The 27,284-nt window shown below is 44.5% G+C and overlaps 1 protein-coding gene across 3 annotated transcripts in view; it reads left to right on the forward strand.

Annotated features, from left to right (window-relative positions):
- Positions 1–1,606: 1,606 nt before the first annotated feature.
- ARID1A (AT-rich interaction domain 1A) overlaps positions 1,607–27,284 on the forward strand; it is a gene marked incomplete at its 3' end in the record, with an annotated part of 43,832 nt that continues 18,154 nt past the window's right edge. For all 3 annotated transcript variants that reach the window (XM_084241674.1, XM_084241676.1, XM_084241675.1), the window contains exons 1-3: positions 1,607–1,813; positions 3,034–3,483; positions 4,497–4,613. In XM_084241674.1, coding sequence (XP_084097800.1) covers positions 1,613–1,813; positions 3,034–3,483; positions 4,497–4,613 — 768 coding nt within the window. In that variant the 5' untranslated portion in view covers positions 1,607–1,612. The remainder of the gene's footprint in view (positions 1,814–3,033; positions 3,484–4,496; positions 4,614–27,284) is intronic.

A 27,284-nucleotide genomic window follows, 5' to 3' on the forward strand; every position in this document is an offset into this window, starting at 1 on the left:
TTGCTTCTGTATTTTGCAGCTTGATATTTAGAAGAATAGTCTCTGACTTATTGGCTTACCCATTTTCTTTATTATAAAACAAATAAGTAGTATTCTTTCCCTGCCCCTTATTTTGGAGGGGTTTAGTTGTTTTTAAGTAAGATTTTAGAGCCCTTAAACTGTAGAATAATTTATTATAGAATAGCAACTAGAAGGAACCCTCGGTGTAATCTACACCAGGCATTCCTTGGACCAGCAGTATCACTATCACCTGGGAACTTTTTTTGTGTGTGTGTGGGACCCTCGCCAGCGGACGGGGAACGAACCGGCGCTGCAGAGGCTGCAGGCAGCCTCGCAACCCAGCGCTCAACCGCTGTGCCACCAGGGGAGGCCCTGGGAACTTGTTTTTAAGTGACTGTCATGGACCTAATTCTGAACCTGCAAAATCAGTCACTCTGGGGATAGACCCTAGCAGTTTGTGTTTTAACAAGCCCCTCAGGTGATTTTGATGCTTGCTAAAGGCTAAGAACCGCTGAACTTGATAGTTAATGATACTCTCACCCCCAATTTCAGATTCAGTATTCAAGTATTATATCAGGTTCAGGCTTGCTCTCCAACCTGAGTGTGTCTGTTTAAGGTGCTTGAAGAAACTCTTCCCTTGCTCCCCCTACCCCCCATAACACTAATAGATATAGGTAGAAGTTTCTGGCAGGAAAAGAATGCTGGAGCTGTTTCACGTAGCTCCAGTTAGGATAAAGTTTCGTCAAAAAAATGAATGACCTGTGTTTGCTTCGGCAGCACATATACTAAAAAAATGAATGACCTGGTTGAACCTCTTGCCCCACAGAAAGCTATATTTATAGCCAAATAGCTACATATCAAAACTTTGAGCTTTCATTATTGGTACTAGACTGTCCTCTCTATCTTGTTCTTTAAAGAGATGTTTTGTCCTCCTCATACCCTCAAATTCTTGAATATTAAAGGAATTGACCCTCTCAGTTGAGATGCATAGGGGTCTGAATTCAGAGTCAGAATTCCCTAACAACTTATAACATCATCCATTTGAAAGAAAGCATAAATTTAAGTGCTTATGCCATAGCGCAAACAGGCCACACATGTGTAAGGAGAAAAGAATCAACTATATCTAAAGAATAGAAACATCTAGGTGTTTCTTGTGTATTTGAATTCCCAACCATGATATTGAAGCATCAGTTTTAGTGTTACAGAATGAGATCTCATGGTAGGGGACAGCAGCACTGTTCTCTCCCAACCAAAGTACCTTTGTTCTCATTTTCTACACTATAGACTCCATAGATCCATTGCTGTACAACTGGTCTGCGCCTTGGATTTCCAGTAGTGCCCCTCTTCCTAAGTGGCAGATAGCTTATAAGATGCTTTCACAAACTTGGTGGTGTCTTCATTTTACATATGACAAAGTCAGGGTTCTGAGGAAGGTTAAATGACTTACCCAAAGGTTACTAGGTCTGTACCATCACTTTTTCATAGTAACTGGTTTCTTATGTGGCATACAGACACAAAAGACCTGTATGTCTGGATTTGTGTTAAGATTGGCTGGAGGCCATACAAACTTCAGGTTAACGAAATGCTCTTTATTTTGTAGCCATCCAGTCCGATGGATCAGATGGGCAAGATGAGACCTCAGCCATATGGCGGGACTAACCCATACTCGCAACAACAGGGACCTCCATCAGGACCACAGCAAGGACATGGGTACCCAGGGCAGCCATATGGGTCCCAGACCCCGCAGCGGTACCCGATGACCATGCAGGGCCGGGCACAGAGTACCATGGGCGGCCTCTCTTATTCACAGCAGGTAGATTGTGACTCTGATTACCCTAAACCTGTTGCTATCCAGGATCTGGTTTGTGAGCTGTAGAATCAGAATGAGTCTTTGGCAGAAGCCTTTTGAAAGGAGCATGGGCCAATTGGCTCAGCTAGTTACAGTGTACTACTTGTGCTCTAAGGAAAGCTGGTCCCTGGCCCACAGGCTGTACATGTCTTTTTAGATCTGGCTGGCCTGTTTGTACCCACCTAGTGGTAATCTCTGAAGGAGGTGGGAAAGAAGAAAGGCAGTGACTGAGTACCTGTTCATGACTACCAAGAAAACCATTTAAACTATATATCCTGGGAATGGAAGACCTTTGGCGTATAACAGTTTCTTAAGGCCTTCTACATGTAACTGTCTGGTTCAAGATCAATGTTGAGGAGGGACTGGGAATAGAAGAAAAAGTGAAGATTGAACATAACAGTGCCTTTACAAATGATAAGATTTTCCAAATCTCCTTTTGTATGGCCATGTACAACGTTTTCTCTTCATTATTAATTTTTGTTTTGATGGCATTTCTTCGTATTTATAGTTGAGTAATATTGATAATGGAAATGATGAGAGATAAAACATTAAACCTAACTTGTAAGACTTTAACGCAAAGTTTGTCCTATTGAAAACAACTTGTCACACTTATTTTAAAATGAGAAAATGGAGTAGAGGTGAGGTGGTTATTACTATTTTTCCTACTTACCCAAGTGTATCCCCGGTCAGTGCCTAGAATAGTTCCTAGTACAAGTAAGCAGGTAGGTTCTCAAATATTTTTTGGATGAAGACCAAATGAAAGAGAGAACCAGAGTAACTTAGTGATTTGCACATTGACTAGATTACTAAACCCTAGATTTTCAGTCACCAAGCCAGGCTGTTACTGACTTCGTTATGACTAGGATAACAGGTTTCTAGTGCTTATATCTAGGCCATGATAAAGTAGGCATTAATGAAACCAGCCACTCTTGTAAGTTATCCAAATATTAAGGAGTGTAAAATTGTGAATACAGTCTGCTTATAAACAAACACATAACCCAACTTGGCTGTCCTTCCTGGCTCAATTTAGATAAGGATGGTAGAAAAATCGTGGGCCTTCTAAATAGTGATACTTGACTTGCCTGCTTTCTATATTCATCCTTAGGGTATAGCTTCTGCCAGAATATCTCACCTTTCTTAATGTAGAAGAGTCAGTGCTAAAAGTATCCTTTCCTTTCCTACAGCTTCCTCCCTATGGACAACAAGGTCCCAGCGGGTATGGTCAGCAGGGCCAGACTCCATATTACAACCAGCAAAGTCCTCACCCCCAGCAGCAGCAGCCACCCTACTCCCAGCAACCACCATCCCAGACCTCTCATGCCCAAACTTCGTATCAGCAGCAGCCACAGTCTCAGCCACCGCAGCTCCAGTCCTCTCAGCCTCCATATTCCCAGCCATCCCAGCCTCCACATCAGCAGTCCCCAACTCCGTACCCCTCCCAGCAGTCCACAACCCAGCAGCATCCCCAGAGCCAGCCCTCCTACTCACAGCCGCAGGCACAGTCTCCCTACCAGCAGCAGCAACCTCAGCAGCCAGCACCCTCGACGCTCTCCCAGCAGGCTGCATACCCTCAACCCCAGTCTCAGCAGTCACAGCAAACTGCCTATTCTCAGCAGCGCTTCCCTCCACCACAGGTAAGATACCCTTGCCTTTTGCCTTTCCCTGTGTGTGACCACAGACAGCTTGGGGGTTGGTATCATGAGAACTTTGCCATACAAATTGGTTCTCTAATGTGCACTTAAAAACCAATTAAACTCTGGTAAACATGCTAACTGGATTGATTGAACTAATAAAGGCATAACCTTCTTAATTGCATAAAAACCTGTAGCTCTCCTCACTGATGAAGAAATAGGACAATGGAAAGTTGCATAGACAAATAAGAAACTAGTCTGTCAGAATATAAGAATCCAAGTGAGTTTGGTCTTTTTAAAAAAGCAGTCACTTTTGGAGGCAATACGGTACATTTGTTCCAACTTCTGTTCCATTCTGTTATTGCTCAAAATATTTTAGACCCCACCATTTGAAATTGCCATCAAAACTGACACGACTTTTTTTTAGAATATTATCAGTTGTGGCAAATTCTTTTATTTTGGGGGGTATATTTGATTGTGAGAAATAGCTAAGATTTATTTGCAGCCCTGTCTATGAACAGGATAGGAGAGGAAATCAAAATAACTTGGATTTTATTTTTTAAAGAGTAAAATGAGGAGAAGTGACTGGGTGACGGTACGTCTCCTAAAGATTTCACAAATTGGTGGCATTGTGGGAACGTCTTCTCCCAAGGTGATGTCTTTGAAGGATGTAATACTCATAAATGCAGAGGTTCTAGCATGAGCTTTTAAAATTAATTGGTCTCATTCCTTGATAGATCCTAGTGTTAGCTAGACAACAGCATCTAACCCTAAGGAACACCTTTCCGTAGGTGTTGATAAAGGGTCAATGGCTCCATCAGAAAGAAAAGGTTGACATTCTGCTCTTAAGAGCTACAGCTTATATTTTCTTAAATTTTTCTGTCGTCAGATAATAATGTGCACCATTGGGCAGTCCCTCACTGCTTCTCTTCTGTGAGAGAGCCCCTTAGCCCTTTCAGCATGAAGTACTGGTTTAGCAATACCAGACCTTCACAGCTTTTGTTTTTCTTGTTTAGGAGTTATCTCAAGATTCATTTGGGTCTCAGGCATCCTCAGCCCCTTCAATGACCTCCAGCAAGGGAGGGCAAGAAGATATGAACCTGAGTCTTCAGTCAAGACCCTCGAGCTTGCCTGTGAGTATCTCTGTCACCCCCTAAAAGATGATGGGGGCAGAAAGGCTAGAGGAAAGCAAAGAAAGCAAGTTTCCAGTTGAATGTTTTGGCAGTATTGAACTAGATGAATTGTAAGCTATTCAAGTTCAAAATTCTGAATAGGAATTTATGAACTGACCTTGTGGAATATCTGTTACAGTTGCCTGCCTGGGAAATAGGTTTGCTATCTATGTTTAGTTTTTTTTGGTCATGTTTTTAATCTTGGGCTCTTGGGAAGGATCTGCGTGAGGGACAGAGACGATGACAATGTTGGAAGCTCTGTTGGCTCTCCATCAAATTTGAGAGAAGTCCCTGTTGTTGTTTTTCTTTACTTTTGAGGTCTTAATTTTTAGGGTTTTGTCTTAGCATTTAGGAAGTAGGATCTGGGGTACCTTCAGTGTGGATTGTCACATGGAGTATGGCAGAGTAAATAAAGGCTGTTTTTTGGTGGTTGTTTGTGTGAATAGGTGCTTTTCTTCAGTAGAGTGCTTAGTGCCTAGATGCTTGATTAGAGTTTATGGAGTTGACTGACCATACCCTGATCAAGAACTTGAGGTTGCAGAGGCACAGTTTTTAGGTCTGCATTTTGACTCTGCCACTAAATTTGTAGCTTGGGCACATCACTTAACCTTTGCCTGCCTTATAGGTTTTGCATCTGTAAAGTGAACCTGAAAGCACCCACTTCATAGGGTGGTTATTAACATTAAAGGTTAATATAGAGAAAGTGCTGGTGCATTGTGGGCACTCCATAAATGCCAGCTATCATCATTATCATCTCAGAGGGCAGGAGGACTGTACTTGACACCTGAAAGACAGTTAACACCAATTATTTAATATAGTAGGCTTGTTTCTGGGAACGTTTATACCTAGTCTTAGTTCTGCCCCTGTGTATAGGCAAGTACTCAGGCCCCAGAAGTTAATCTGCTGGACACAGGAAGAAAATGGGCTGCTCTGAAACCTAGTAAAACAGTAGTTTGCAAACCCTCCAGTACAAATCCTACTGCAGTTAGGAAATAGAAATGGAGCCACACATGCCCAAATAAGAGTCTTTGGATATTTTGATTCTACGTGGATTTGAAGTTTGTTTTAGGTATTCTAAGACTTGGGGGATGTTGTTTCTGGACCTTAAAGGAATAGGTAGGAGGCAGGATCTGTTCATCATGAAGCCCCCTATGGCTTCCCTGAAGATCTCTGAGCAGTAACCTTAGTGGGGCAAAGTTTGTGAAGTTCCTCAGCACTTACCTGTCAGACTTCCCAGGCGAGGATATATAGCGCTGTTGATTGAGACTTCTGAGACTGTTGACTTTCTCAACTAAGGAATTGGAGGAAGCCTTTAAATAACAGAATCACTTTTTGTTCCCTTTCATTGATTGTTGTGATCCTTTTCTGAATCCTGTGCTTCACTGGAATGTACTTTTCAACCTGATTCAGTCAGAGATGTGTAACCATTCTCTTATCACCTACAGTCTGTGGCTAAATCTAGGCAAGGTGCTATTGTGGCAAGAACCCAATCTGTAGATATCTGATGATGCTGTAAGTTGCTCCACATGAAAAAGTTTGTTTGCTTTCAGTGACCTTTGGGCAGAATTGTATTGGGTGTGTTTTAATCTTGAGAAGCCTAGTGTACAAACACATGCATGAGGGTTGAGGTGAGAGCCTAGCATCATTGAATCCAAGGCCTTCTGATATGCCTTTGGAAGTGAAGATGTTGGCAGCCTTTTCGGCTCAGGGGGGAGGGTGGTTCCTGGGCAGCCTCTCACAGGGAACATACCCATATTCAGGCTGCTGCTGTAGATTCATCCAAATGGGTCATTTGCTCTGTGATAGGAGCTCCATGTGGGAGGTAAACTGGCTGGGTTATTGACATTTTGTTTGTTGAATTGCTTTTTATCCCTCTGCTTCTTGGACCAAGAAATCAAAGGTGCTTATTCTTTGAAATTTTGGTTTGATGCCAAATTTGCCTAGCCAAGCTGGGAAACAGTCATATCTTAAGAAAGGAGAAGTCAGGATTCCCTATATCCTCTGTCCTTTCTTAAGCAGCTATGTTAAGGGATTCTTAGCTTTGTCAGTGTGTTACTTCACTCAGCAAATATTTATAGCACACCTATTTGTATTTGGCTCCGGAGTAGATGATAGTTTTCCACATCACTCTCTTTACTTATTCACCTTACCCACTTAGCCCTAAAGGTATTGTGATCCTTAAAGACAGTGTGGTTTCTGATCGTAATTATTACAAAAATGAGATTTTGAGTTCTTGCTCAGCTATTAATGCCAGACCATTTTGCGGATATCCTGGTCATGTTATCCTTTTATTTAAACTTTTATTCCATGGGCCTCCCTGGTGACCTAGAGGTTAAATCTCAGCGCTATCACCGCTGTGGACTGAGTTCGATCCCCGGCCAGCGAGCTGACCCACATAGGGCACAGCAGACTCCTCCCGTCTATCCTGCTGCTCCCCTTAGCAGTGTATTTCAGTAGAGCCACCTGTTCTGCTCCCCACTCTGTCTCTGGTGAATCCTCTCACTCCCTGTACCTCAGGCCTACACCCCAGTTCTTCTATGCAAAAAAAAAAAAAAAAAAGCAAACAAAAAAAACCTGTTCCATTTCTTTTTTACTGATCTTAGAATAAAATCCCAAATCCTTGATATTACCACAGTATCAGAAACATTGATTGCTGTTCCTTCCTGCCCAATTTTCAGATTTAGTAGGTCTGGAGTGAGGTCTGAGAATTTACATTTTAACAGATTCCTTGGTGCTGCTGATACTACTTGACCAGGGATGTCACATTGGAAACCTTTACTTCATTCTTGCTTGCTCTTTGCTCTCAGCTCTCTGTTTCTGCAATGCCCCATGCTACTTCTGCATTCAGACATTGCATTCTTCCCTTTGCCTAGTATATACTTTTCCTTCCAACTCCACTTATTCACATTTCAAACTACATCTTCAAGATAATTCCTCAGAAAACTCTTTTCTTATCAAGCATCAAAACTCAATTATAGGGCCTCCCCGGTGGCGCAGCGGTTGAGCGCTGGGTTGCGAAGCTGCCCGCAGCCTCTGCGGCGCTGGTTCGATCCCCGGCTGCTCTCCGGCCACCGGAGGAGGGTCCCACATGGCGCGCAGACCTCTCCTGCCGCCCGCTGCTCCCCTCAGCAGTGTACTTTGGTCCTTCTGCCTGCTCTGCTCCCCGCTCTGGTGAATTCTCTCGCCCTCCCGCGCTTCTGACTGTACCTGGTGCATGTATAAACAAAACAAACAAACAAACAAATAAATAAACATGCCTCTATTAAAAATAAATAAATAAATAAATAAACCTCAATTATAATAACTTCTGTGATGCTTTCACTGATCAAAGGCAGTTTTTTTATTTTACTTTTTTAAAAACCTGAGATATTTAAGTCAAATTTAAAAAGCATAAAGAATAATTCAGGGGCCTCCCTGGTGGCACAAGAGGTTAAGTCTCAGCCCTGTGATACTATCGGCAGCCACTGCAAAATGAGTTCAATCCCTGTCCAGGGAGCTAGCCTATATGGCACAGCAGACCTCTCCTCTCTCGCCCACTGCTCCCCTCAACAGTGTATTTCAGTCAGTCTGCCTGTTCTGCTCCCCACTCTGTCTTTGGTGAATTTCCCCCTCCCCCCCACCTCTGGACTATAACCCCACTCTTATATGCATAAATAAAAATAAATCTTTTTTTAAAAAAAAGAATAATTCAGTGCCTCAGCACCCATCTTTAGAACCCTAACCTTGCTGATACAGGTAAAAACACACTTATTCTGGGATCACTTTCCAATTGTCCTTCTACCAAGAGAAACACCATCCTTCACTTGAGATATGTTGGATCTATGTTACCATAGCATTTTGCTAACATCTGTACTCACTAGGTGGGCAGCTCCTGGAGGGCACGCACTGTATTATTGACCTCTGTGCCCCACTAATATCTCGTGATTTCCAAGACCAGTGGTTTTCTACATTGGCTGTGTGATATCTGGGGAGTAAATAATCTTTAAAACTAGGGCCTCCCTAGTGGTGCAGCAGTTGAGCGCTGGGCTGCGAAGCTGCCTGCAGCCTCTACAGCACCGGTTCTATCCCCAGGCACTGCCGAGGGTCCCATATGACGCGCAGACCTCTCCTGCTGCACCTGCTGCTGCCCTCAGCAGTGTATTTCAGTAGCTCCACCTGTTCTGTTCCCCATACTGTCTCTGGTGAATCCTCTCACCATCCCCACACCTCTGACCTACACTCCAGTTCTTGTATGCATAGATAAATAAAAAATAAATTAAAAATAAATAAACAACTGATTGTCAGGTTCACAGAGTTCTGATTTGTTTGATGTGGGCTAGGGCTTAGGCATTTGGTTTGGTCCCAGGTGATTTGGATTTACAACCCTTGTAAAGCTCCACTACTGCAAACTGTGCCAGGAGCCTTTGCCCTAAGAGACTATTGTAGCACCCATGCTTCTTGTCAGTGCTTATCTCAAGTGTCATTCGTTTATTTAATGCAAGCTCAGTGAGGACTAACTTGCTCTTTCTCATGGCCACCAAAGTGCCTGGCATACAAAAGACTTCAGCTGACTGAATGAAAGAACCTGAACAATATCCATTATGTTGCTCACCCCAAAAGTATACATCTGACAGGGGACAGTTTGATCATATTTTTACTGCCTACAGAGCAGGTATCACAGACTATTGCAATAAGGCCCAAAACTGTGTTTTAGAGGATGGATTAATTCATTTGTATTTTCTGGCAGTGACCTTAGGAAGAAATAAAGCTAAGGCTTGTCATCTGTCTTGTTAAAAAGTTCTTTTTTTTTTTTTTAAAGATTTATTTATTGATTGATTGATATATACATACATACAAGCACTGGGTACAGTCAGAAGCGCGGGAGGGTGAGAGAATTCACCAGAGCGGGGAGCAGAGCAGGCAGAAGGACCGAAGTACACTGCTGAGGGGAGCAGCGGGCGGCAGGAGAGGTCTGCGCGCCATGTGGGACCCTCCTCGGGTGGCCGGGGAGCAGCTGGGGATTGAACCGGCGCTGCAGAGGCTGCGGGCAGCTTCGCAACCCAGCGCTCAACCGCTGCACCACCGGGGAGGCCCAATTGTTAAAAAGTTCTTATAAGGAATGAGTAAGCGGAGCTCTAAAGTATTTCATTAAGTCTTTAATTTTTGGGGCTGGGGGCAATTTTTTTTTTTTTAAGATTTATTTATTTATGCATACGAGTGCTGGGGTACAGGCCAGAGATGCCGGGGGTGAGAGGATTCACCAGAGACAGAGTGGGGAACAGAACAGGCAGATTGACCGAAGTACACTGCTGAGGAAAGCAGCAGGCAAGTCAGGAGAGGTCTGCTGCGCCATGTGGATTGCTCCTTGGCCGGCCCAGGATCAAACTCATGCTGCAGAGGCTGCCAATTGCTTCATAGTGCCGTGCTTAACCCCTTGAGCCACCAGGGAGGCCCCACTGGGGGCAGATTCTTTAAGGGACTCAACTGGAAATTGGTATCTGACTTTTGATTATAGTCATTTTGAGAATAACAGAGTTGCATCTTTAAAAGCTTCTATTTAAGTCATCTATCGAAGTATATGTGGTTTCCCTTGAAAAATGAATGTTTCCCCAATTTTTCTTACTTGAGGCGTGTTTGTAAATTTATATTTCGGTCTTCAAAGTATACCTGGGATAGAATTTTCTGTAAGTGCCTGAAAATAGATAAAGAATTGCTAGTCCTGATCTGGAGAAGTGAGCTAAATCAATGCTTCTGAAATTTAACATGCATTAAAAATCATTAGCGATTAATTCAAACAGATAATTGATCTCTACCCTGACCACTTTTGGTTCAGTATGTAGGGTGAGATCCAAGACTGCATTTCTAACAAGCTCCCAGGTGGTGCTGAAGTTCTAAAGACCATACTTAGAGTAACAGTCCTTTGAAAGGGTGAGAAAAAATTCCTAGAGTAGGAAGCCACAGTGGTAACTTGAATACTAGTGGTGACTTATGCTGTAATTTGACTCTTGATGATCTGGTGGGAAGGCTATGACTTAAGAATGGTGGAAAGAAGAGACCTGGGAAAAATGGGTCTTACCTTGCCACTGCAACCTTGGCAGTTTCTTACTGGAATAGGGCAGCTCTTAGCTGCCAGCGCCATCCTAGGAGCTGTCCTCCACTCTGTGCTCATCACTGGATCCCTTCCTTTGTTGATCAAAATGATTCTAGTCTTACCTCAGGAATGGCTTTTGAATCTGGTGTCTACTACACTTCCCCAATTACCTGTGTTTGTTTTCAGACCTCTGTTCTCTCTCACTTGGTGTCTTACCATAGACTCCTGACTTCTGTTTCTTTTCCTTTCAAGTCTGTCCACCAGAATGAACATCTTTTTAAAAAAAATCAAACCTGGCAAGTTACATTGTTGCTTTAAAACAGCTGACTTATGGGCCTCCCTGGTGGTGCAGCGGTTGAGCGCTGGTTTGCATTGAGCGCTGGGTTGCAAAGCTGCCCGCGGCCTCTGCGGCGCCGGTTCGATCCCCGGCTGCTCCCCGGCCACCGGAGGAGGGTCCCACATGGTGCGCAGACCTCTCCTGCCGCCCGCTGCACCCCTCAGCAGTGTACTTTGGTCCTTCTGCCTGCTCTGCTCCCTGCTCTGGCTCTGGTGAATTCTCTCACCCTCCCGCGTTTCTGACTATACCCAGTGCTTGTATAAATAAATAAAAATAAATCTTTAAAAAAATATATAATAAAACAGCTGACTTACCTGTTGGCTGCAAGTTTTAGCCCAAGTGTGACATAAAAGTTCCTTTCGTGGAGGATGAAGATATTAAAAAACAAAAACAAAACAAAAGCCCCAGTAGGTAAGTTCCCTGTCCCTGGAGTAAAACCTTGGTGAGCTGTTTGCTGTGGGTCTTACATAGAAGGCAAACACGCAGTAGACAGGTGCTTGGACTTCATTGACTTTAGAGGTAATCTGAACTCTTCATACCTATAATTTTGGATATTACATTTGCTCTCCTGAAGGGCCCTCCTCTGTTTCATTAGTAATAGACAGAAGAATGTGTGCCTGAACGTTATGGTGGAGGATGCCAGTTTGGTAAAGTCAGTGATGCATGTCTGCCTAAGTGGTTGGGGAAAAGACCTCATGGAAGAAGTTCAGAATGAGCTAAATGTGGATGTACTTTAGTGGTTGGAAAGGGGAAACACAGCCTGAGCAGAGACCACAGATCAGGGTGGGAGGGTATAGTATTGATGATATTTGAGGATTTAGGTCAAGATAAGGCTTGCTGAGATGGGTAGTAATAGGAGGGAAGCTAGATCCCAGGGGTTGGGATACAGGTAGTCTAAGTAAGATATTTGGATCTGATCTTACAGGCCTGCAAATATATAATTGGGCAATAGCATGATTAATACTAATGATTTATAAAAGCAATTCATTGGTATGTAGTTTGAAATCCATTGGTGTGTCGTTTGAAAAGTGGAGAGTCTGGAAGCAAGCACATTATTAAAACTGTTTAAATAATTCTGACTAGAAATGTGTAGTTCTATCCTTCTGTCTCATTCGCATAGCTACTTAGCCTTAATTGTGAGATGTGCAAGAAAAAGATCTATAGAACTGAGAATGGGGCCTCCCCAGCGGTGCAAAAGGTTAAGTCTCAGCACTGTCAGGCTATCGTCAGCCACTGCAGCACAAATTCGATCCCTGGCCAGGGAGCTACCCCCATGGCACAGCAGACTTCGCCTGTCTCACCCACTGCTCCCTTCAGCAGTGTATTTCAGTAGCTCTGCCTGTTCTGCTCCCCACTCTGTCTCTGGTGAATCCTCTCACCCCTACACACCTTTCCTAGATCCCAGTTCTTGTATTCATAAATAAATAAAATAAATCTTTAAAAAAAAAATAAAAAAGAACTGAGAATTAGTGGATCCTTTGGAAGATTTAACAATCCTTATTGGGAGAAAAAAGAGAGATTTCATCGACAAAACTAGAAAGGTTAATAGAAAAACTGAGTTTTGAGAAGGTCAGTATAATGAAATGTCTAAAAACAAATGCTTGCTTACTAATTAGAGATAGGAGACTAAAATTTGGGTAGAAGATGAGTTGCGAGTTGTCTGTGTGATGGTTAGTAGTTACAGCTTGGAATGAGGTGGGCCTCCCAGGCTGTGGAGTACAGCAAGAGAATCCAGACTGCACCCTGGACAGTGCCTGTAGTTGGCTGTAAGATGCACCTGTTAGGTAAGTGGAGAGATCAGAGGAGACCAGGATTGTTTCATATTTCTGGAATCCAGTGGAGGGAAGGGAGGAGAATGAGCCACATCAAATTCATATTTCAAGGAAAATGGGTTGTTACAGTTGTCATTAAGCACGTTATTTGGATCTTAATTTAGATGGGGAGAGGACCTGATTTCTGAAGGCTTGTGGGAAGGAAACCAGCAAAGGAAGTTGGATTAGCCCAAATAGTCTTCATCTCAAGACCTGCATGTGTGTGAGGTAGATGGATGGGAGGGTGGAGATGGTGGCAGAATATTAAGAGTATAGACAGTGGAAGAAAAAATGGATTCGAAGGCACTCATGGAGTTAGCTTTAAGGGATGATACCTTGACCAAAAGACTTATTAAGAGGCTGCTGTTAAAAGATCTGGATCATATTTGTTTCCTCTGATGAGGAGTGGAGGTTACTGATACTCAGAGTGAGGTGAAGAACAGATTGGGATTTTTAATGTTTGCTAAATATATGTAGGTATTATCATCACTTGGGGGGTTCCAAGTCATTCTTTGATTTCACTTAACAACATAGTAGCTCTTAGCACTCATCTTTCCCTTCTGTGATGTTCTCAGACCCTGAGAGCATGACTTAACAGTGATCTGGACAAAGGAAATGAGAGGGAGATTTGTTGTTCCTATAGAATTCAAACCTTAGAGGTTAGGAATGAGACCAGGAAAAGAGCTACAGCGAACACCAGCTGTCCTGGAAGGGCAGAGATTGAAATGTACCAGAATTTGAATCACCTCTCTCTGATATTTAATATCCCACTCAGTAGAGGAAAGACAGGGACAATTTGATTCTCTTCGCTTTTGCCAAAAGCCTCATAGCTTTGCCTTTTAAATTTTACTAGATTTGTCCTAAAATGAAGGAATGTAAACGTGTATTTCACTTTTGATTTCCCAGACTCCTTGTGATGCAGACACAGATGCATATGTGGGAAAGGCAGCTGATAGATGGTGGGAGGGAGAGGGGAAGATGGCCAGATCTACAGGGCAGGACTGCTAGAGGTCCTCACCAGGGAATCACCTCAAATTTGACGTTAGGTCGAATGAAAGTTGACCTAAGTTTGGTTCTTTGGATCCCCTTGTGTTGAATGGAATCAAACCCTGTTCTGTGCAATTCTTTGAACAGTGCCCTGATTAAAGCTCATTTGAGTCAGATTCTGCTGCTAAAAACGTGTGGTCTACTATCTAGCAGTGCATACTTCACCTGAAAACTTGCGAGACATGCAGATTCTTGGGCCCAACTTTATTGAATTCAGCACTGTTAACAAGGTCCCCAGGCATTTCTCTTGTCTAGTGATTAGAAGTAAGAAGTTAGATCCTAAAAGCTGAAAGTAAAATTTTCAAGTGAAATAACAAGCTGAGGACTTACGGAATATAATAAATTTTACTGTGTGTAGTAAAATTTAAGTATTCTCTGGGTGTGAGGAATGGGAATAGGAGACCACCACCAGTTTTGTGGGTGCTTTTGAGAGGTCTTGGCTCCCCATGCCTGTAGTCCAGAATCATTGTGGGACTCCAAGGCTCAGCATACCTCAGCTCTGGCCACTCAGGTGTAGTGAAGCTCCTCACCGCTCCTAGCCCTCCCTTCCCGTTGTTCTGTTAGATGTTCCCCTGTCCCTCACCATGCCCAGCAAACTTCTACCTTGACTTCAAAACCTAGTTGAAATAACTTCTCTGGTACTTCTCCCTTTTCTTCAGGCAGTTTTTAATGTTGGTGCTGGTGCTTGAGTGCTCGGACCTGTTTCGGGTGATGCTCATCAACCTTTGTTGAGTAGCCCCTAGGCTCTTGCCCTACCTGAGCGGGGGAGGAGGTGGGGGGCAGCTTTTTGTTATCTAAGTTTACTTGGGAGGAGTGACAGAAATCCTCAAAAAGCTGAAAGAAAATTACATTTGAAGAATTTTAATTTTACACTGTTGGTGTTCCTTTTTGTTAACGTTTCGCTGTGAAAGGAGGCAGCACTAACAATGTTTGTCTAGGTTTTTGGTGGCTTATTTGCAAAGGGATAACACAGATGCTACTGGTGATTTTGGTACCAGAGAAGCTAGGCTGTTCTGAGGTTGGCAGCCTGTTTTTTTTTTTTGTTTTTTTTTTTTTCATAGCTAACTATCTATCTCCTCTTGATTTGTAGCCAATTTATTCAGTCTCAAAAAGGAAATCCCCACCCCTGTCACTCCTACCCAGCCTGCTCAGAGCAGCATGTGTGTGTGCCCTGTGCAAGTAGCCATCCCGTCTCTAGAACTCCAGTTCTCTAGCAATGCTGGCCCGTCGTGTCTCCATCTTAGTCACACTGCCCCAGCACTGACTGCCTGGTGCCTGCTAGAGCCTGTGCCTCTTGCAGCACATCACTTAGGCTTGTTCCTGGGCCCATTTCCTGTTTCTATTCTAGTCACTGGAGGCTCAGCTCTGCTTCCTGCCTGTGTGTCTCACACAGATTCCTCTTGGTAGAACCTTTTGTTTTCTTTGGAACAACTTGAATCTGAAAAGCCAATTGGGCATTACCTCTAGTATGATGGCTCTTGGGGTCAGCTAGCCCTACTGAGGACCCGAGGAAGTACCCTCTCCCACCAAGGACAGCACTTGGATTTGACCTTGGTTTTTTTCCGTTTGTCCCTAGCTCTGCTACAGGAAGCTAGTGGTTGGTTGCTTAGACCAGAAATTGGTGTAAGAAGATAAGCTGGGATCTTGTGCAGGCCAAGTTTGTCCTCATTCATTAGCCATGCAGGGCTATGGGGACCACTGTCCCCTGGTTCTTTTGCTCCAAGAGTTTGTAAACATGTCCTGTGCTGAAGAAGACACTTAGTGTCCATTTTAGCCCAAGTCTCCCTGAAGCCCAGTGAATACTGTTTTGGGTTGGGCCAGTAGTGCTATCCTAAGCAGAGTAAAAGCCTGAAGAGAATAGAGGGATGGGAAGAAGCTTTGTGCTGACTCAACTTTCCAGTTGTATGAGCAGTTCAACCCCCCAACACCTAAGAGTGGGAGGGAGAAAATGCCAAGGAGATTGTAAAAAGAGGAAGAAGCAAAGGAGGTTGTACTGGGCAAATATATTTTAAATTTCTAAACCTCCCCCACATTGCCCATTTTCCTCAGAAGACACTACCTTAGCAAAGAATATGCTTGTTAATAATTCTGTTCTCTCTTTCACAACTACTCTTTGAGGGGATCATTTGATAACACTGTGTCATTGTTTTCTTAAATGAACTAGGTATATTTCATAGAGAGGGATTTAATATAGAGAATTGGGCTAACAAAATTGTTAGAAGGATTGAGGGACACTTTGGGCCTTTTGGGCCTGTTCCAGAAATTGGTCCTAGATTTGACCCACCAGGGAAACTCCTAACTCAGAGACATTAGGAGAATTATTGTTTTACATCTGTTATCCAGGGGGTGGTAAAGTGGAATCAAGCTGCAGCTGCTGCCACCAGAACCCGCACCTAGTTAACTGGAAAGATAAAACAAAAATGTTCCTGCAGAAACAAGTGAAGGAGACAGAAATATGGTCTCTGCTATACTTTGATCTAATCTTGAGCCTGCTGAATTAGCAGAACCTGAATTATATCTAAAACCCATCTGTAGGGGATTCTGGGAAATGTAGTCAAACAGACAGCATGAACCAGTCCACAGAATATTCACAACACTAACACAGACACCCTGCCTACCTCTTCTCCCTTTCACCCCCACTTTACTTAATAGGAACTTAAGGTCCAGAAAGGGCAAAGGACTTGTCCGAGGATATTCAGAAACAAGAGCATTGATTTCCCTGATTTCCAGTGATTTTACTGTTAGGACCAACTTATTATAAAGGATCGGCAAAAAGCTCCTTTGAGAGAAAGAAGAAAGCCACATTCCAAAAACAGGTGTTGTGTTTTTGTTTTTAAGATTTATTTATTTATACAAGCACTGGGTACAATCAGAAGCGCGGGAGGGCGAGAGGATCCACCAGAGCAGGGAGCAGAAAAGACAGAAGGATCGAAGTACACTGCTGAGGGGAGCAGCGGGCGGCAGGAGAGGTCTGCGCGCCATGTGGGACCCTCGCCAGTGGCCAGGGATTGAACCGGCGCTGCAGAGGCAGCGGGCAGCTTCGCAACCCAGCGCTCAACTGCTGTGCCACCAGGGGAGGCCCTGGTTGTTTTGTTTGTTTTTTTGTTTTTGTTTTTTTGTTTTGTTTTGTTTTTTAAGGTTGGTTTATCCATGCATACAAGAGCTGGGGTACAGGCCAGAGGTGTGGGGGGGGGGTGAGAGGATTCACCAGAGACAGAGTGGGGCACAGAATAGGCAGATTGACCCAAGTACACTGCTGAGGGGAGCAGCAGGGCAAGTCAAGAGAGGTCTGCTGTGCCATGTGGGTTGCTCCCTGGCTGGCCGGGAATAGAACTTGTTCAGCAATGGCTACAGATAGCTGTATAGGTTGTGTCCCAACACTTGTGCCACCAGGGAGGCCCCCCAAACAGGTTTTGTCTTCTATATTCTCTCTTTAAAGATTTATTTATGTATGCATACAAAAACTGGGGTACAGGCCAGAGGTGTGGGGGGTGAGAGGATTCACCAGAGGCAGAGTGGGGAACAGAACAGGCAGATTGACTGAAATACACTGCTGAGGGGAGCAGTGGGGGAGGAGGAGAGAGGAATGGTGACCTCCTTGGCTGGGGGTTGAACTTATGCTGGGGTGGCTGCCGATAGCTTCATAGGTCGTGTCATAACCCCTTGCGCCACCAGGGAGGCCCTATTCTCTTTTCTTTGGAGAAAGGAAAGAAAGAGGTATGGGGTTAAGATTTCCAGGCAAAATTGTAGCGTCTGGATTTAGGTCTACTCCCAGGAGGATTTAAGACACATTTACTGTAGAAGGAAGAAATCTAAAAAACTAGAATTTCCTGAAATTCTTGAGTCAATGTATGGATGAACTCAGTTGCCTTGGTGATAATGGTTTTCCTTCACCCATCCCCCTTTCCTTTTTCTTTCCTGTTGGTTCTTTTATAACCTTCCACAGAGCTAGCTGGGAGATTATCGCAGTAAAGAACATGCCTTAGCTTCTGCTATTGTCCTCCCCAAAAAAGCCAACCAAAAGCAGAAAGCCAGTTTCTTTTCTGTCCTTGGGGACTTGAAGTTTTTGAACCAGAAATAAACTAAGTTCTAGAAATGCTCTATGTACAGAAATGCTCTATGTACTAGGGCCACCCCACACTGGAGTAAGAATCTGTTCCTAAGAACTCAGTCCAGAGGGCCGCTGGTAGTTGAGCTGTCTACACTTACCTGACAAATCAAGCATAGAATCAGCTCTGTATTCTTTTACTCATGTGTCTAAAACACTTGGTATTCAACATGAAAGCTGTGGTGAAGCTGTTTTGTGATCCAGTGTTGTCCCTTTGGGAAACAGTGCTTGATCTCTTGCTCCATCGACTTCTGTGGCTTGAGCGTATTCCATCTTCCCCACCTGGTGTCAGCCTGGAATTGGCTGGTATTGTGACATAATTTCTGATTGCCATGAGGCAAAACTCACTTCTGAGCTGCAGCTTCCCTCCTTTTTAACCTTTCCAAGGAAGCTAAGAAGCCATGCTTTATTGTAGGTAGGAACTAGGGGTTGAAGGCTCAAACAGGCAGCAAACCTATCCCTTAAGGTCACCTTTGATGTGGAAGGAATATTGAATATTGTTTATTTACTGAGATGAATGGAGGTGATTTCCTGACATTTCGGGAAAGGTAAAAGTGAGACACTTATTTCCAAATAAAAAGAACTGGTGTTTATAGAGATTCTTATCAAGAATATTTTCCAGGGCCTCCCTGATGGTGCAGAGTGTTGAGCACAGCACTGTGAGGCTGTCCGCAGCCTCTGCCGCGCTGGTTCAATTCCCAGCCAGCCAGGTACCCACATGGCGCCCGCTACTCCCCTCAGCAGTGCTTTTGGTCCGCCTGCCTGTTCTGCTCCCCACTCTGTCTCTGGTAAATTCTCTCACCCTCCCACGCCTCTGGTCTGTACCCCAGCTATTGTATAAATAAAAAAAATAAGTCTTAAAAAAAAATTAGTTCCCACCATCATTTAAAAAAAAAAAAGAATATTTTTCCCTTTCAACTTTCATTTCTACAATTTGATTATGTCTCTCCCTATGTTCAGAGTTGTTCTTTTGGTTTTAAAGGCCTTTTGGGATTGGTGACTTTTCTGGCTTAAAAGTCTGTCCTCTCCCCATTTTCAGATGTTTGTTCCCCACTTCTCTGCAATCTTTGAATTTTCTCTGATCCAATACACCATGGTAAGGAAGATCACTGGTGGATATGAATTTAGGACTTTAAATACCAACCCAAGGAAGTCAGCCAGCCCCCTAGACCTCAGGCTGTGTTCAGTACAATGCCAGCTTTGCCTTCCTGCTGTGCACATTACCTCCTTAACTGGCTTTCTGGCTGCTGTAATCCTCAGGGGCAGGCATATGAGGGGACGCCTAAGGCAATACCCCTTTCCCCTTAAACTTCTTATACCTAGAACTCTGCTTGCTTTTCCGTGTTCATTTCCTCTCTCCCTTTCCTGTCTTGCTTACTCAAGCTCTCAGATTAAAGCTGATGATCATCGTGGAACAAAGTCTGTGTGGTTTGCTTTCCTAACAGGGAACACTTGACTTTGAGAAAGGGAGTCCCTACCTTCTTTGCCTTCTTTGGCCCTACAATGCTCATTTCCTGCTGGGATTAGAACAGCCCTATTCCATAAATACGTACTGCTCTTGACTGCTGTAACTCAAGCCCGGCTCTGACCCAGTTTCATTATTTTCAGATTGAATCTGCTAGCTAGTGACCCTTAAAACACTCTGTACATTTATGGGCAAGAGGTGGTTTCTGCCTAGAAAAGATGTCCTCTCCTGCCCTTTGTTAGGGGGTGAGGATGTGTGTAGAAAGGCTGGCCAGGTAGGTAACACAGAATTATTGCACAGGCCTAGTCACCACCTTGATAAACTAGAAGGCAAGGTTTCAACCAAGCAATGCTCTATGGGAGTTCTAGAATCTGTCGTCCACCACCCTCATCCCCCACCCCCACCCCTACCCCCCACAAGATGGGAACCTGGGTTTTTTAATGTCACATCTCCTGGTTATTAGAAGAGTCTGTGTGGGAGTGTTGGGCAGTGGATTAAAAGGTTCTCTGGGGCCGTGAGTCTGTCCTGCGGCTTCCTCTGTACTACCCTTGTAGCTTTAGTTCCTTCTCCCTTGTATTTACTCCTGTGGAATTGGGGCTTAAAATTTCTCTGGGGTGGGGGCCACCTGTGGGGAACACAATCTATCTATTGCCAACTCTCATTGTGTTTGGTGTTTGTTTTATTGGTTTGGGGAGGGGGAGGTGCAGGGGAGATGTTGAGCAGAAGCACTCAGTGTGATTAAACCTCTAGCCAAGCAGATCTGTAGGAGCAGAATATCGACCCCTGGAAAATCAATGGCTGCTGCAGTGGCCAAGCTGCTGTTTGCTGGGGCTCCCACCACAGGAATGCAAGCAGCCCAACAGCCTATCTTCTCCCCCTTTTTCACCTTGGCAACACCCTCAGCCTCAATATTTTGTTGAGGTGCATTAGAGTGGCAAGTTTCTATATTTTTGTAATTAAATTGAAATTTCTCCAGTGACACAGAGTCCCACCTCCCCATAGCTTCCTTTCCAGACTTTTCCCCTGCGCTGCAGTTCTATCAAGAGCTTTTACCCAAATGGCCAAGTCCCATTCGGAGTTGTACTTTTCAGTTTTAGAAAAGAAACCCAGTTCCATTGATGCCAGCATCCAGGAGTGTCCTCCCTTCCTCAGTGTGGAGGTCTAGAGTTTAGGTACAAGTTTAGAGTGGGGGAATAAGGATGAAAGGAAAAAGAGGACACTAACAGATTGGGTCTAAAGAGGCTTCTTTTGAGTAGGTTGTTCATTGAGCAACGCCTTTCAAGTAGTTTGTCTTTTGTGAGCCTGGCATTTTTCTGGTCACTCATAAAATAGGAGAATATAGTCTGGTCCTGCAAGCTAGTAGGGAAAAGCACAGATTCAGCACAGGGCCATCAGCTCTGTAACTCTAGGCCTAGAGTGCCTTGGAGAGGGACGCTGGACCCTGTCTGTGGGGTGAGGGCAAGACCAGAGAAGTTGTATTTGACTGTGGAGACTTTGTCTCCACAAAGCTGTTCTCATCTTTGAAGTAGTTGCTGTCTTGTGGTATATCTTCAAGCAGTTGGTCTTCCCACCCAGTTCTACTCTTCCGTCTTGGGGAATTGGTCACTCTGCTCTGTATTTGAGGACAGACAGCTCTGCTAACCCATTGTTGGAGCATGTCTGTGGGCAGGGGGGTGAAGTTTGCTTGGCTTCTGCCTCCAGAAAGGTACTTACCCTCTCACAGTTTGGGGAGTAGGGCCCCTAAACAAATTGCAGTTGTCCTACAGTTTGGAAGGGTGCCTGCCAACTAGGTTCAAAGACTAGGTTGAGTGACGAGGAAAGTGTGAGGGTGGGATGTTTGTTTGTTTTAAGAAAAAGAAAGTGAGGGTTGAGATGGCCTGGGTTGAGGCCGCCCAGAGACCAGGGACGTTTGATTTCTCTCTCGGGGGGCCACAGCCTTGTGTAATGAATAGGATTAAACTGTATTGGCTATTGTTACCAGCAGAGACCGGATACCTGCCTTTATGGAACTTCCTGCTTTTTCCTAGACTCAAAGTGACTCTTCCCTCCCCACCTCCCCTTGTACCTTAACTACCCTTCTAAGCACCCAGAGGTGAGAAAAACCAGAGATAAGAAAAAGTAGACTTAAGAGGGTTCTTGGTAAAAAGCAACTGATTTGAAATAAACCATGAAAAATATGAAAGACTAGGAAAGCTGGGCCTTCCCTGGTGGCACAGCGGTTGAGCACTGGGCTGCGAAGCTGCCCACAGCCTCTACAGCACCGGTTCGATCCCCGGCCGCCGGGCAAGGGTCCCACATGGCGCGCAGACCTCTCCTGCCATGCCCGCTTCTCCCCTCAGCAGTGTACTCCATCGGTCTGCCTGTTCTGTTTCCCTCTCTGGCTCTGATGAATTCTCTCACCCTTCCACGCTTTTGACTGTACCCAGTGCTTGTATAAATAAATTTATAAATCTCAAAAAAAAAAAAGAGAGAGAGAGTAGGAAAGCTGGAATGCATAGCATTGTAGACTTGGATAGCTTGGTTTTAGTCTTCTACAGAGGCACGAAGTGAGGCCTGGTGACCTGGCCTCACATAACTAATCCTTCAGCATGTGTGGAGACTTCTTGTGGGGTACGGAGCCTTTGAAGGTGGCGAGTTTGCACCTTATGGTGGAGTGAGTGTGAGCTTTGGAATCAGGAATGTGGGTTTGAAGACTAGCTCTTTTGATCATAGCTGTCTTTCCTGGAGCAAGTAATTTAATGTCTTGAAATGGGTAAGACCTACAACAGAAGACAATTGTAAGAATTAAATATGCGTCTTGACCACTCACCTTGGGGTAGAACATATGATAGTCATATATTTGTGTCAGTTCTTCTACTTTCAACAGGGAGACATAAAGGGACTTGCTTTTATTCCTCTTTCCAACATCCTTTGAATTTGGAGATTTGGTTTCCCAGAGCTTAATTTCTGAATTCTTATGTGTATATATAGTGATCTTTTCTTGACGATGGGTCTGTGAAAAGCATACTAGGGGAGGGACTCCCCTGGTGGCACAGGCGGTTGAGTGCTGCACTGTGAAGCTGTCTGCAGCCTCTGCAGCACCAGTTCAATCCCGCCCCGCCGGCGAGGGTCCCACATGGCGCTGCAGACCTCCTGTGGCGCCTGCTACTCCCCTCAGCAGTGTAGTTCATCAATCTGCCTGATGTGTTCCCCACTCTGTCTCTGGTGAGTCCTTTCACCCTTCCACGCATCTGGCCTATACCCCAGTTCTTGTGTAAATGAATGAAAAATCTTTAAAAAAAAAGAAAAAGAGGGCCTCCCCGGTGGCACAGCAGTTGAGCGCTGGGTTGCGAAGCTGCCCGCAGCCTCTGCAGCACCAGCTCGACCCTGGCCACCGGGTGAGGGTCCCACATGGCGTGCAGACCTCTCCTGCCGTGCCCGCTGCTCCCCTCAGCAGTGTACTTCGTCAGTCTGCCTGTTTTGCTCTCTGCTCTGTCTCTGGTGAATTCTCTCACCCTCCCGCACTTCTGACTGTACCCAGTGCTTGTATAAATAAATAAATAAATCTTTAAAAAAAAGAAAAGCATACTAGAAGAGTCTTCTGACTTGTCTCTGCAATGCATTTCCCACCCAGCAACCAGAAGGTATCAGGAAGAAATTACCTATTATCCCCAGAAAAACAGTCTATTGTAGAATAAGAGAAGAGAGAGTTTGAGAGTTTTTGGAAACTGAGGGTTGGGGATGGGAAATACAGTGCTCCGAGCCTGGAGTAGCTATTTCTGTTATTCCAAACTGAGTGTGGTGCAGGAGGAGATGGTGCTTGCTCTAAACTGTAAAAGGATGGTGCCTGCCTCTGAGAATTTTCTCCCTCTGCCTTACCACCTGCTTAACCCCTCACCTGAAAGTGCCCAGTGTAAGAGGCAGCCTGTTCAGTGTGTTGATTCTTTCTTGGCATTTCAGCTAGCACCAGCTAGCCTGCTCTCTAGGCAGGGATGGAGGTTAATGTGTTGGAATGAGCCCACTTGCTGGATCAGAAGTACCATGTTTTGTTTTTTTTTTTTTTAATAGAGGCATGTTTATTTATTTGTTTGTTTGTTTGTTTGTTTTTTGTTTTGTTTACACATGCACTGGGTACAGGCAGAAGGACCGAAGTACACTGCTGAGGGGAGCAGCGGGTGGCAGGAGAGGTCTGCGCGCCATGTGGGACCCTCCTCCGGTGGCCGGGGAGCAGCCGGGGATCGAACCGGCGTCGTAGAGGCCACGGGCAGGTTCGCAACCCAGCGCTCAACCGCTGCGCCACCAGGGAGGCCCGTACCATGTTTTTTTTTAACTGCAGTCCCTACCAGTTGGGTGTAGGTCAGCTCACCCTTGCTTCCATTCAACAAAGACTGAGAAGAAAGAGAACCTAGGGCCGAAACTTTATTGTACTGAATATTCTTTAGAATTGTTTGCTTTAGACATAGCCCCCTGCTCCACCCTTGACAAAAAGGTGGAAGCTTTATGAAAAACTAAGTAGTTCCGTAATTAAGTTTGTTGTATTCCCCTTTCCTTAAAGTTTGTCAAAGCTGTTGCTTCCTTTCCTACCATCTGCCTTTCTTCAAGGGTTAGGTTTCCCAGCCTCTTCCTTGTCCACCAGGATTCCCTGCCATTCTCCAGCATGGGAGCAGCCTCCTGCCATGGCCATGAATTTGTTAGGCACTTGACAAGTTGTTAGTGCAGATTTGGTCACTTCAGGCTGTGTATTTGGACTTTTTAGCCAAGGGTTGACATTCAGGTGGGTACAGCTGAGTATTGAGTTTCCCATCACACACACTAACTTCCTAGTCCAGGCTTGTGTATAGGGCTTACCTAGTTCTCTTGGTGGGTGGTTTTCCTGTCAGTAGCCACCACAACTTGGCAAAAACTTTTCACAACAGTGACACTATGAGAACTCCATCAGGGGGTTAACAAAAACACATTCCTCAAGGATTCAGCTGAATATGAGAAATGCTGAATCTGAGCATTACCATGAGCCTTTTCTCTAGACTTGCCTATTGGTGTTATTTAATCTGCTCAACCAAATGAACTGATGTCATTCTCGTGAGACTGGCAGGAGATTGTTTAAACTCCCTTCTCTAACCCTGATCTGCTATCTTCCTGCTTGAAAATGTACTCCATCAGCCAGCCAGTTCATGTCAGAACTTGAAACCTTTCCTGTGAGAGCGACACTAGCAGCCCCCACCCCCATCCACAATGAGGTATGGACTCTGTGATTTTGGGCATGGTTTTGTTATGGTGTGAAGAGAAGGTGTTAGCTGCTGAGTCCTATTTGTCAGCAGAGCCTGACAAACCCATCCTGGCACTCGCTGGGGCTGGGCAGCCAATCACAGCTGGAACGGTTATCGTCATGGAGTCCCTGTGGGCTTCCTCTATCAGGTCATATCCCAAAATAACATTGGGCAGTATTTCAAGTGAAGAAACGAAGGCTTTTGGGGCTGTAGCCAGCCTGGAGTGTGAGATTCTGTGTGAAATAGTTGGACCTGCTCCAGTGCTTTTGATCTGCATGGTAGATGAGCAATAAAATGCATGAAACACGTTGGAAACACGTGAGGAAATTCTCCCTGGCCCTGCTGCTTCCCTGGAATTGGCAGGGCACCGAGTGGGCTGACCCTCACCTCCTATCTCCCAGCAAGATTATGCTTGGGGGAGAGCAACCCGGAAAAAGATCTTTCCACTTGAGGGGCATTGCTATAATTATTTTCAGTGTTCCTCCCAGAAGGTACCTGTTAGGTGGGCCCTTGGGGGGAACTGAGTCCCCAAATGCTAAAGGTTGGTCATTGTCATTCATGCTTCCCCCACTGGAAGAATAGGGTCTTGGATTGATTGAACTTTGTGTATTGAGTACATTGTGGAAAACTGAACTTACAGGCACACTGCGGTCTGACTCAACAACCAGACATCCGGCCTTTTATGGAACAAAAGACCTGAAAAACTGGCTTTTTGTAGGGTAGAAAGCAGAGGTGTGTCCTGTGCAATAAAAGGACATGGAGTTCGGAGAAAAATCTGTTCATGTATATAGAGGGGAGACTTCCTTTGGAATCTTCTGCCCTAACTGCTCCTTCCTGTTTCCCAGTAAAGACATTTACTGTGATTAGCCACTGGGATGGTGATGGGATGTCTTACGTCTTAAACTGCTTATATGTTGTCATAGCTCTCATTCCAGAGTACTGCTGCTGGAATTGCATAGTCCATATGGCCTTGACCATATGGTACCAGTGGAGTTTTATGCATATACCCCAGGCGTGTCACAAACTTAGATTTGTCTGGCCTTCTCATTGTAGAAGTGAGAAAACCTAAGCTGATCTTGTTGCCAGCTTGCCTAAGGTCACAACTGCTGAGTGCCAACAGCTGGACCTTGTCCTCTTTACTGAAAGGTGTGGTGCTTTTTCTTCAGTCCATGTAGTGTCACAGCATAATGTAGAGAGAGAGAACTTAAGACTCTGGCGTTCAGCAGACCTGGGTTCAAAATCTGATTTCCTCCACCTACTTGCTAGATGACTTGGGCATGTAACCCAACCTCTCTGAACACCAGCTCTCTCATCTTTAGTATGTTAGTGGTGGTAGTCATATCTGCTTCTAAGAATTGTAGAAAATTAACTCATAGATACTCAAATATTGTTAATATTAATAGATCATTTGTCCCATACGATCCTAAAAATCTGGTTCTTAATTTTTTTTTTTTCTTTCTTAAATCAACTATCCCCTTGCTGACCAGTTGCTATCTGACAATTTGAGACACTGGCTCTTGACCAACCAAATGCAAGAGATGAGAAGACTAATGCTGCTTTCTTCCCCACTATTATGCTGTGCCCAGGCATCCTAGCCCTCATGGGGCTGCTGTTGTCAGTGGTTTATTTAGTATTTTTCCTCCAAGGTGTTTAGGGCACTTTACCAAAATCAACAGCTCTCCTGCGAGCCTTTGTGAAGAAAGCCACGCGTTGCCACCACAGATGCCTCCAGGGTCTTGAGAACCCACACAAGGGGCTACCAGTGTTTTCTTCAAGATCCCAGGATGCCTCAACTAGACTAGGAAATTCACTTGTGGGTCTGTAGAGAGCCTGGTTTTTAACAGATACGTAACTGAAGGAGCATCCATCCATGCACCCTGCCTGGACCCTGATGGCAGTGCTTGATGGGGGAAGGAGGATGTTGGTTTTTTGGTGGGTTTTTTTTTTTTTTTTTTTCCTTCCTCATCAGCTCTCTAGGTCTCCAAGGATATGCACCTCTATTGAAGGCTGCAGAAAGAGCAAAGGGGGACTTCGCTATACTGTCTGAAATGTTTTTACCATGAGAATATTCTTATTTTACTGGTATAATTAAAGGCCAAAATGTTCAAAACATGTAAGTTTTAAAAGGTATTTGTATAGAGCCAAGTTCTTGTCTTGCAGATGGACTGTTGATTCTTTTTCTATTCCAAAATACACTGATTTTATTAAGCAAGTACTTATTATCAGAAGCTGACAGTTTGATGAGGAGTAAAGACTAAAGGAAGGAATGCTTAGGGGACTTACTGGTTCCTAAAAAACAGCCTTTGGGCTGTGTTTTCTATTACAGATCAGGGCTTATTAACAAGTGCTTCGGAAACCTTTTCTTGCCTACAGAATCATCTTGCTGACTCTCTGAGTTTATTTATCCTTAGCTCAGAGGCCAGATGTCTCCTGGTAGAACTTAGACCTCTACATAGAGATTGAATCTTCTCTGCTGGGATGAACCCAGGGCTCTTTAGTCCTTTAAGAGGAAGGATACCCTTTGGTGTTACCTAGAGAGGGCTTTTTG

The sequence above is a fragment of the Talpa europaea genome (assembly GCF_964194135.1).
Source record: "Talpa europaea genome assembly, chromosome: 9".
Classification (NCBI taxonomy): Eukaryota; Metazoa; Chordata; class Mammalia; order Eulipotyphla; family Talpidae; genus Talpa; species Talpa europaea.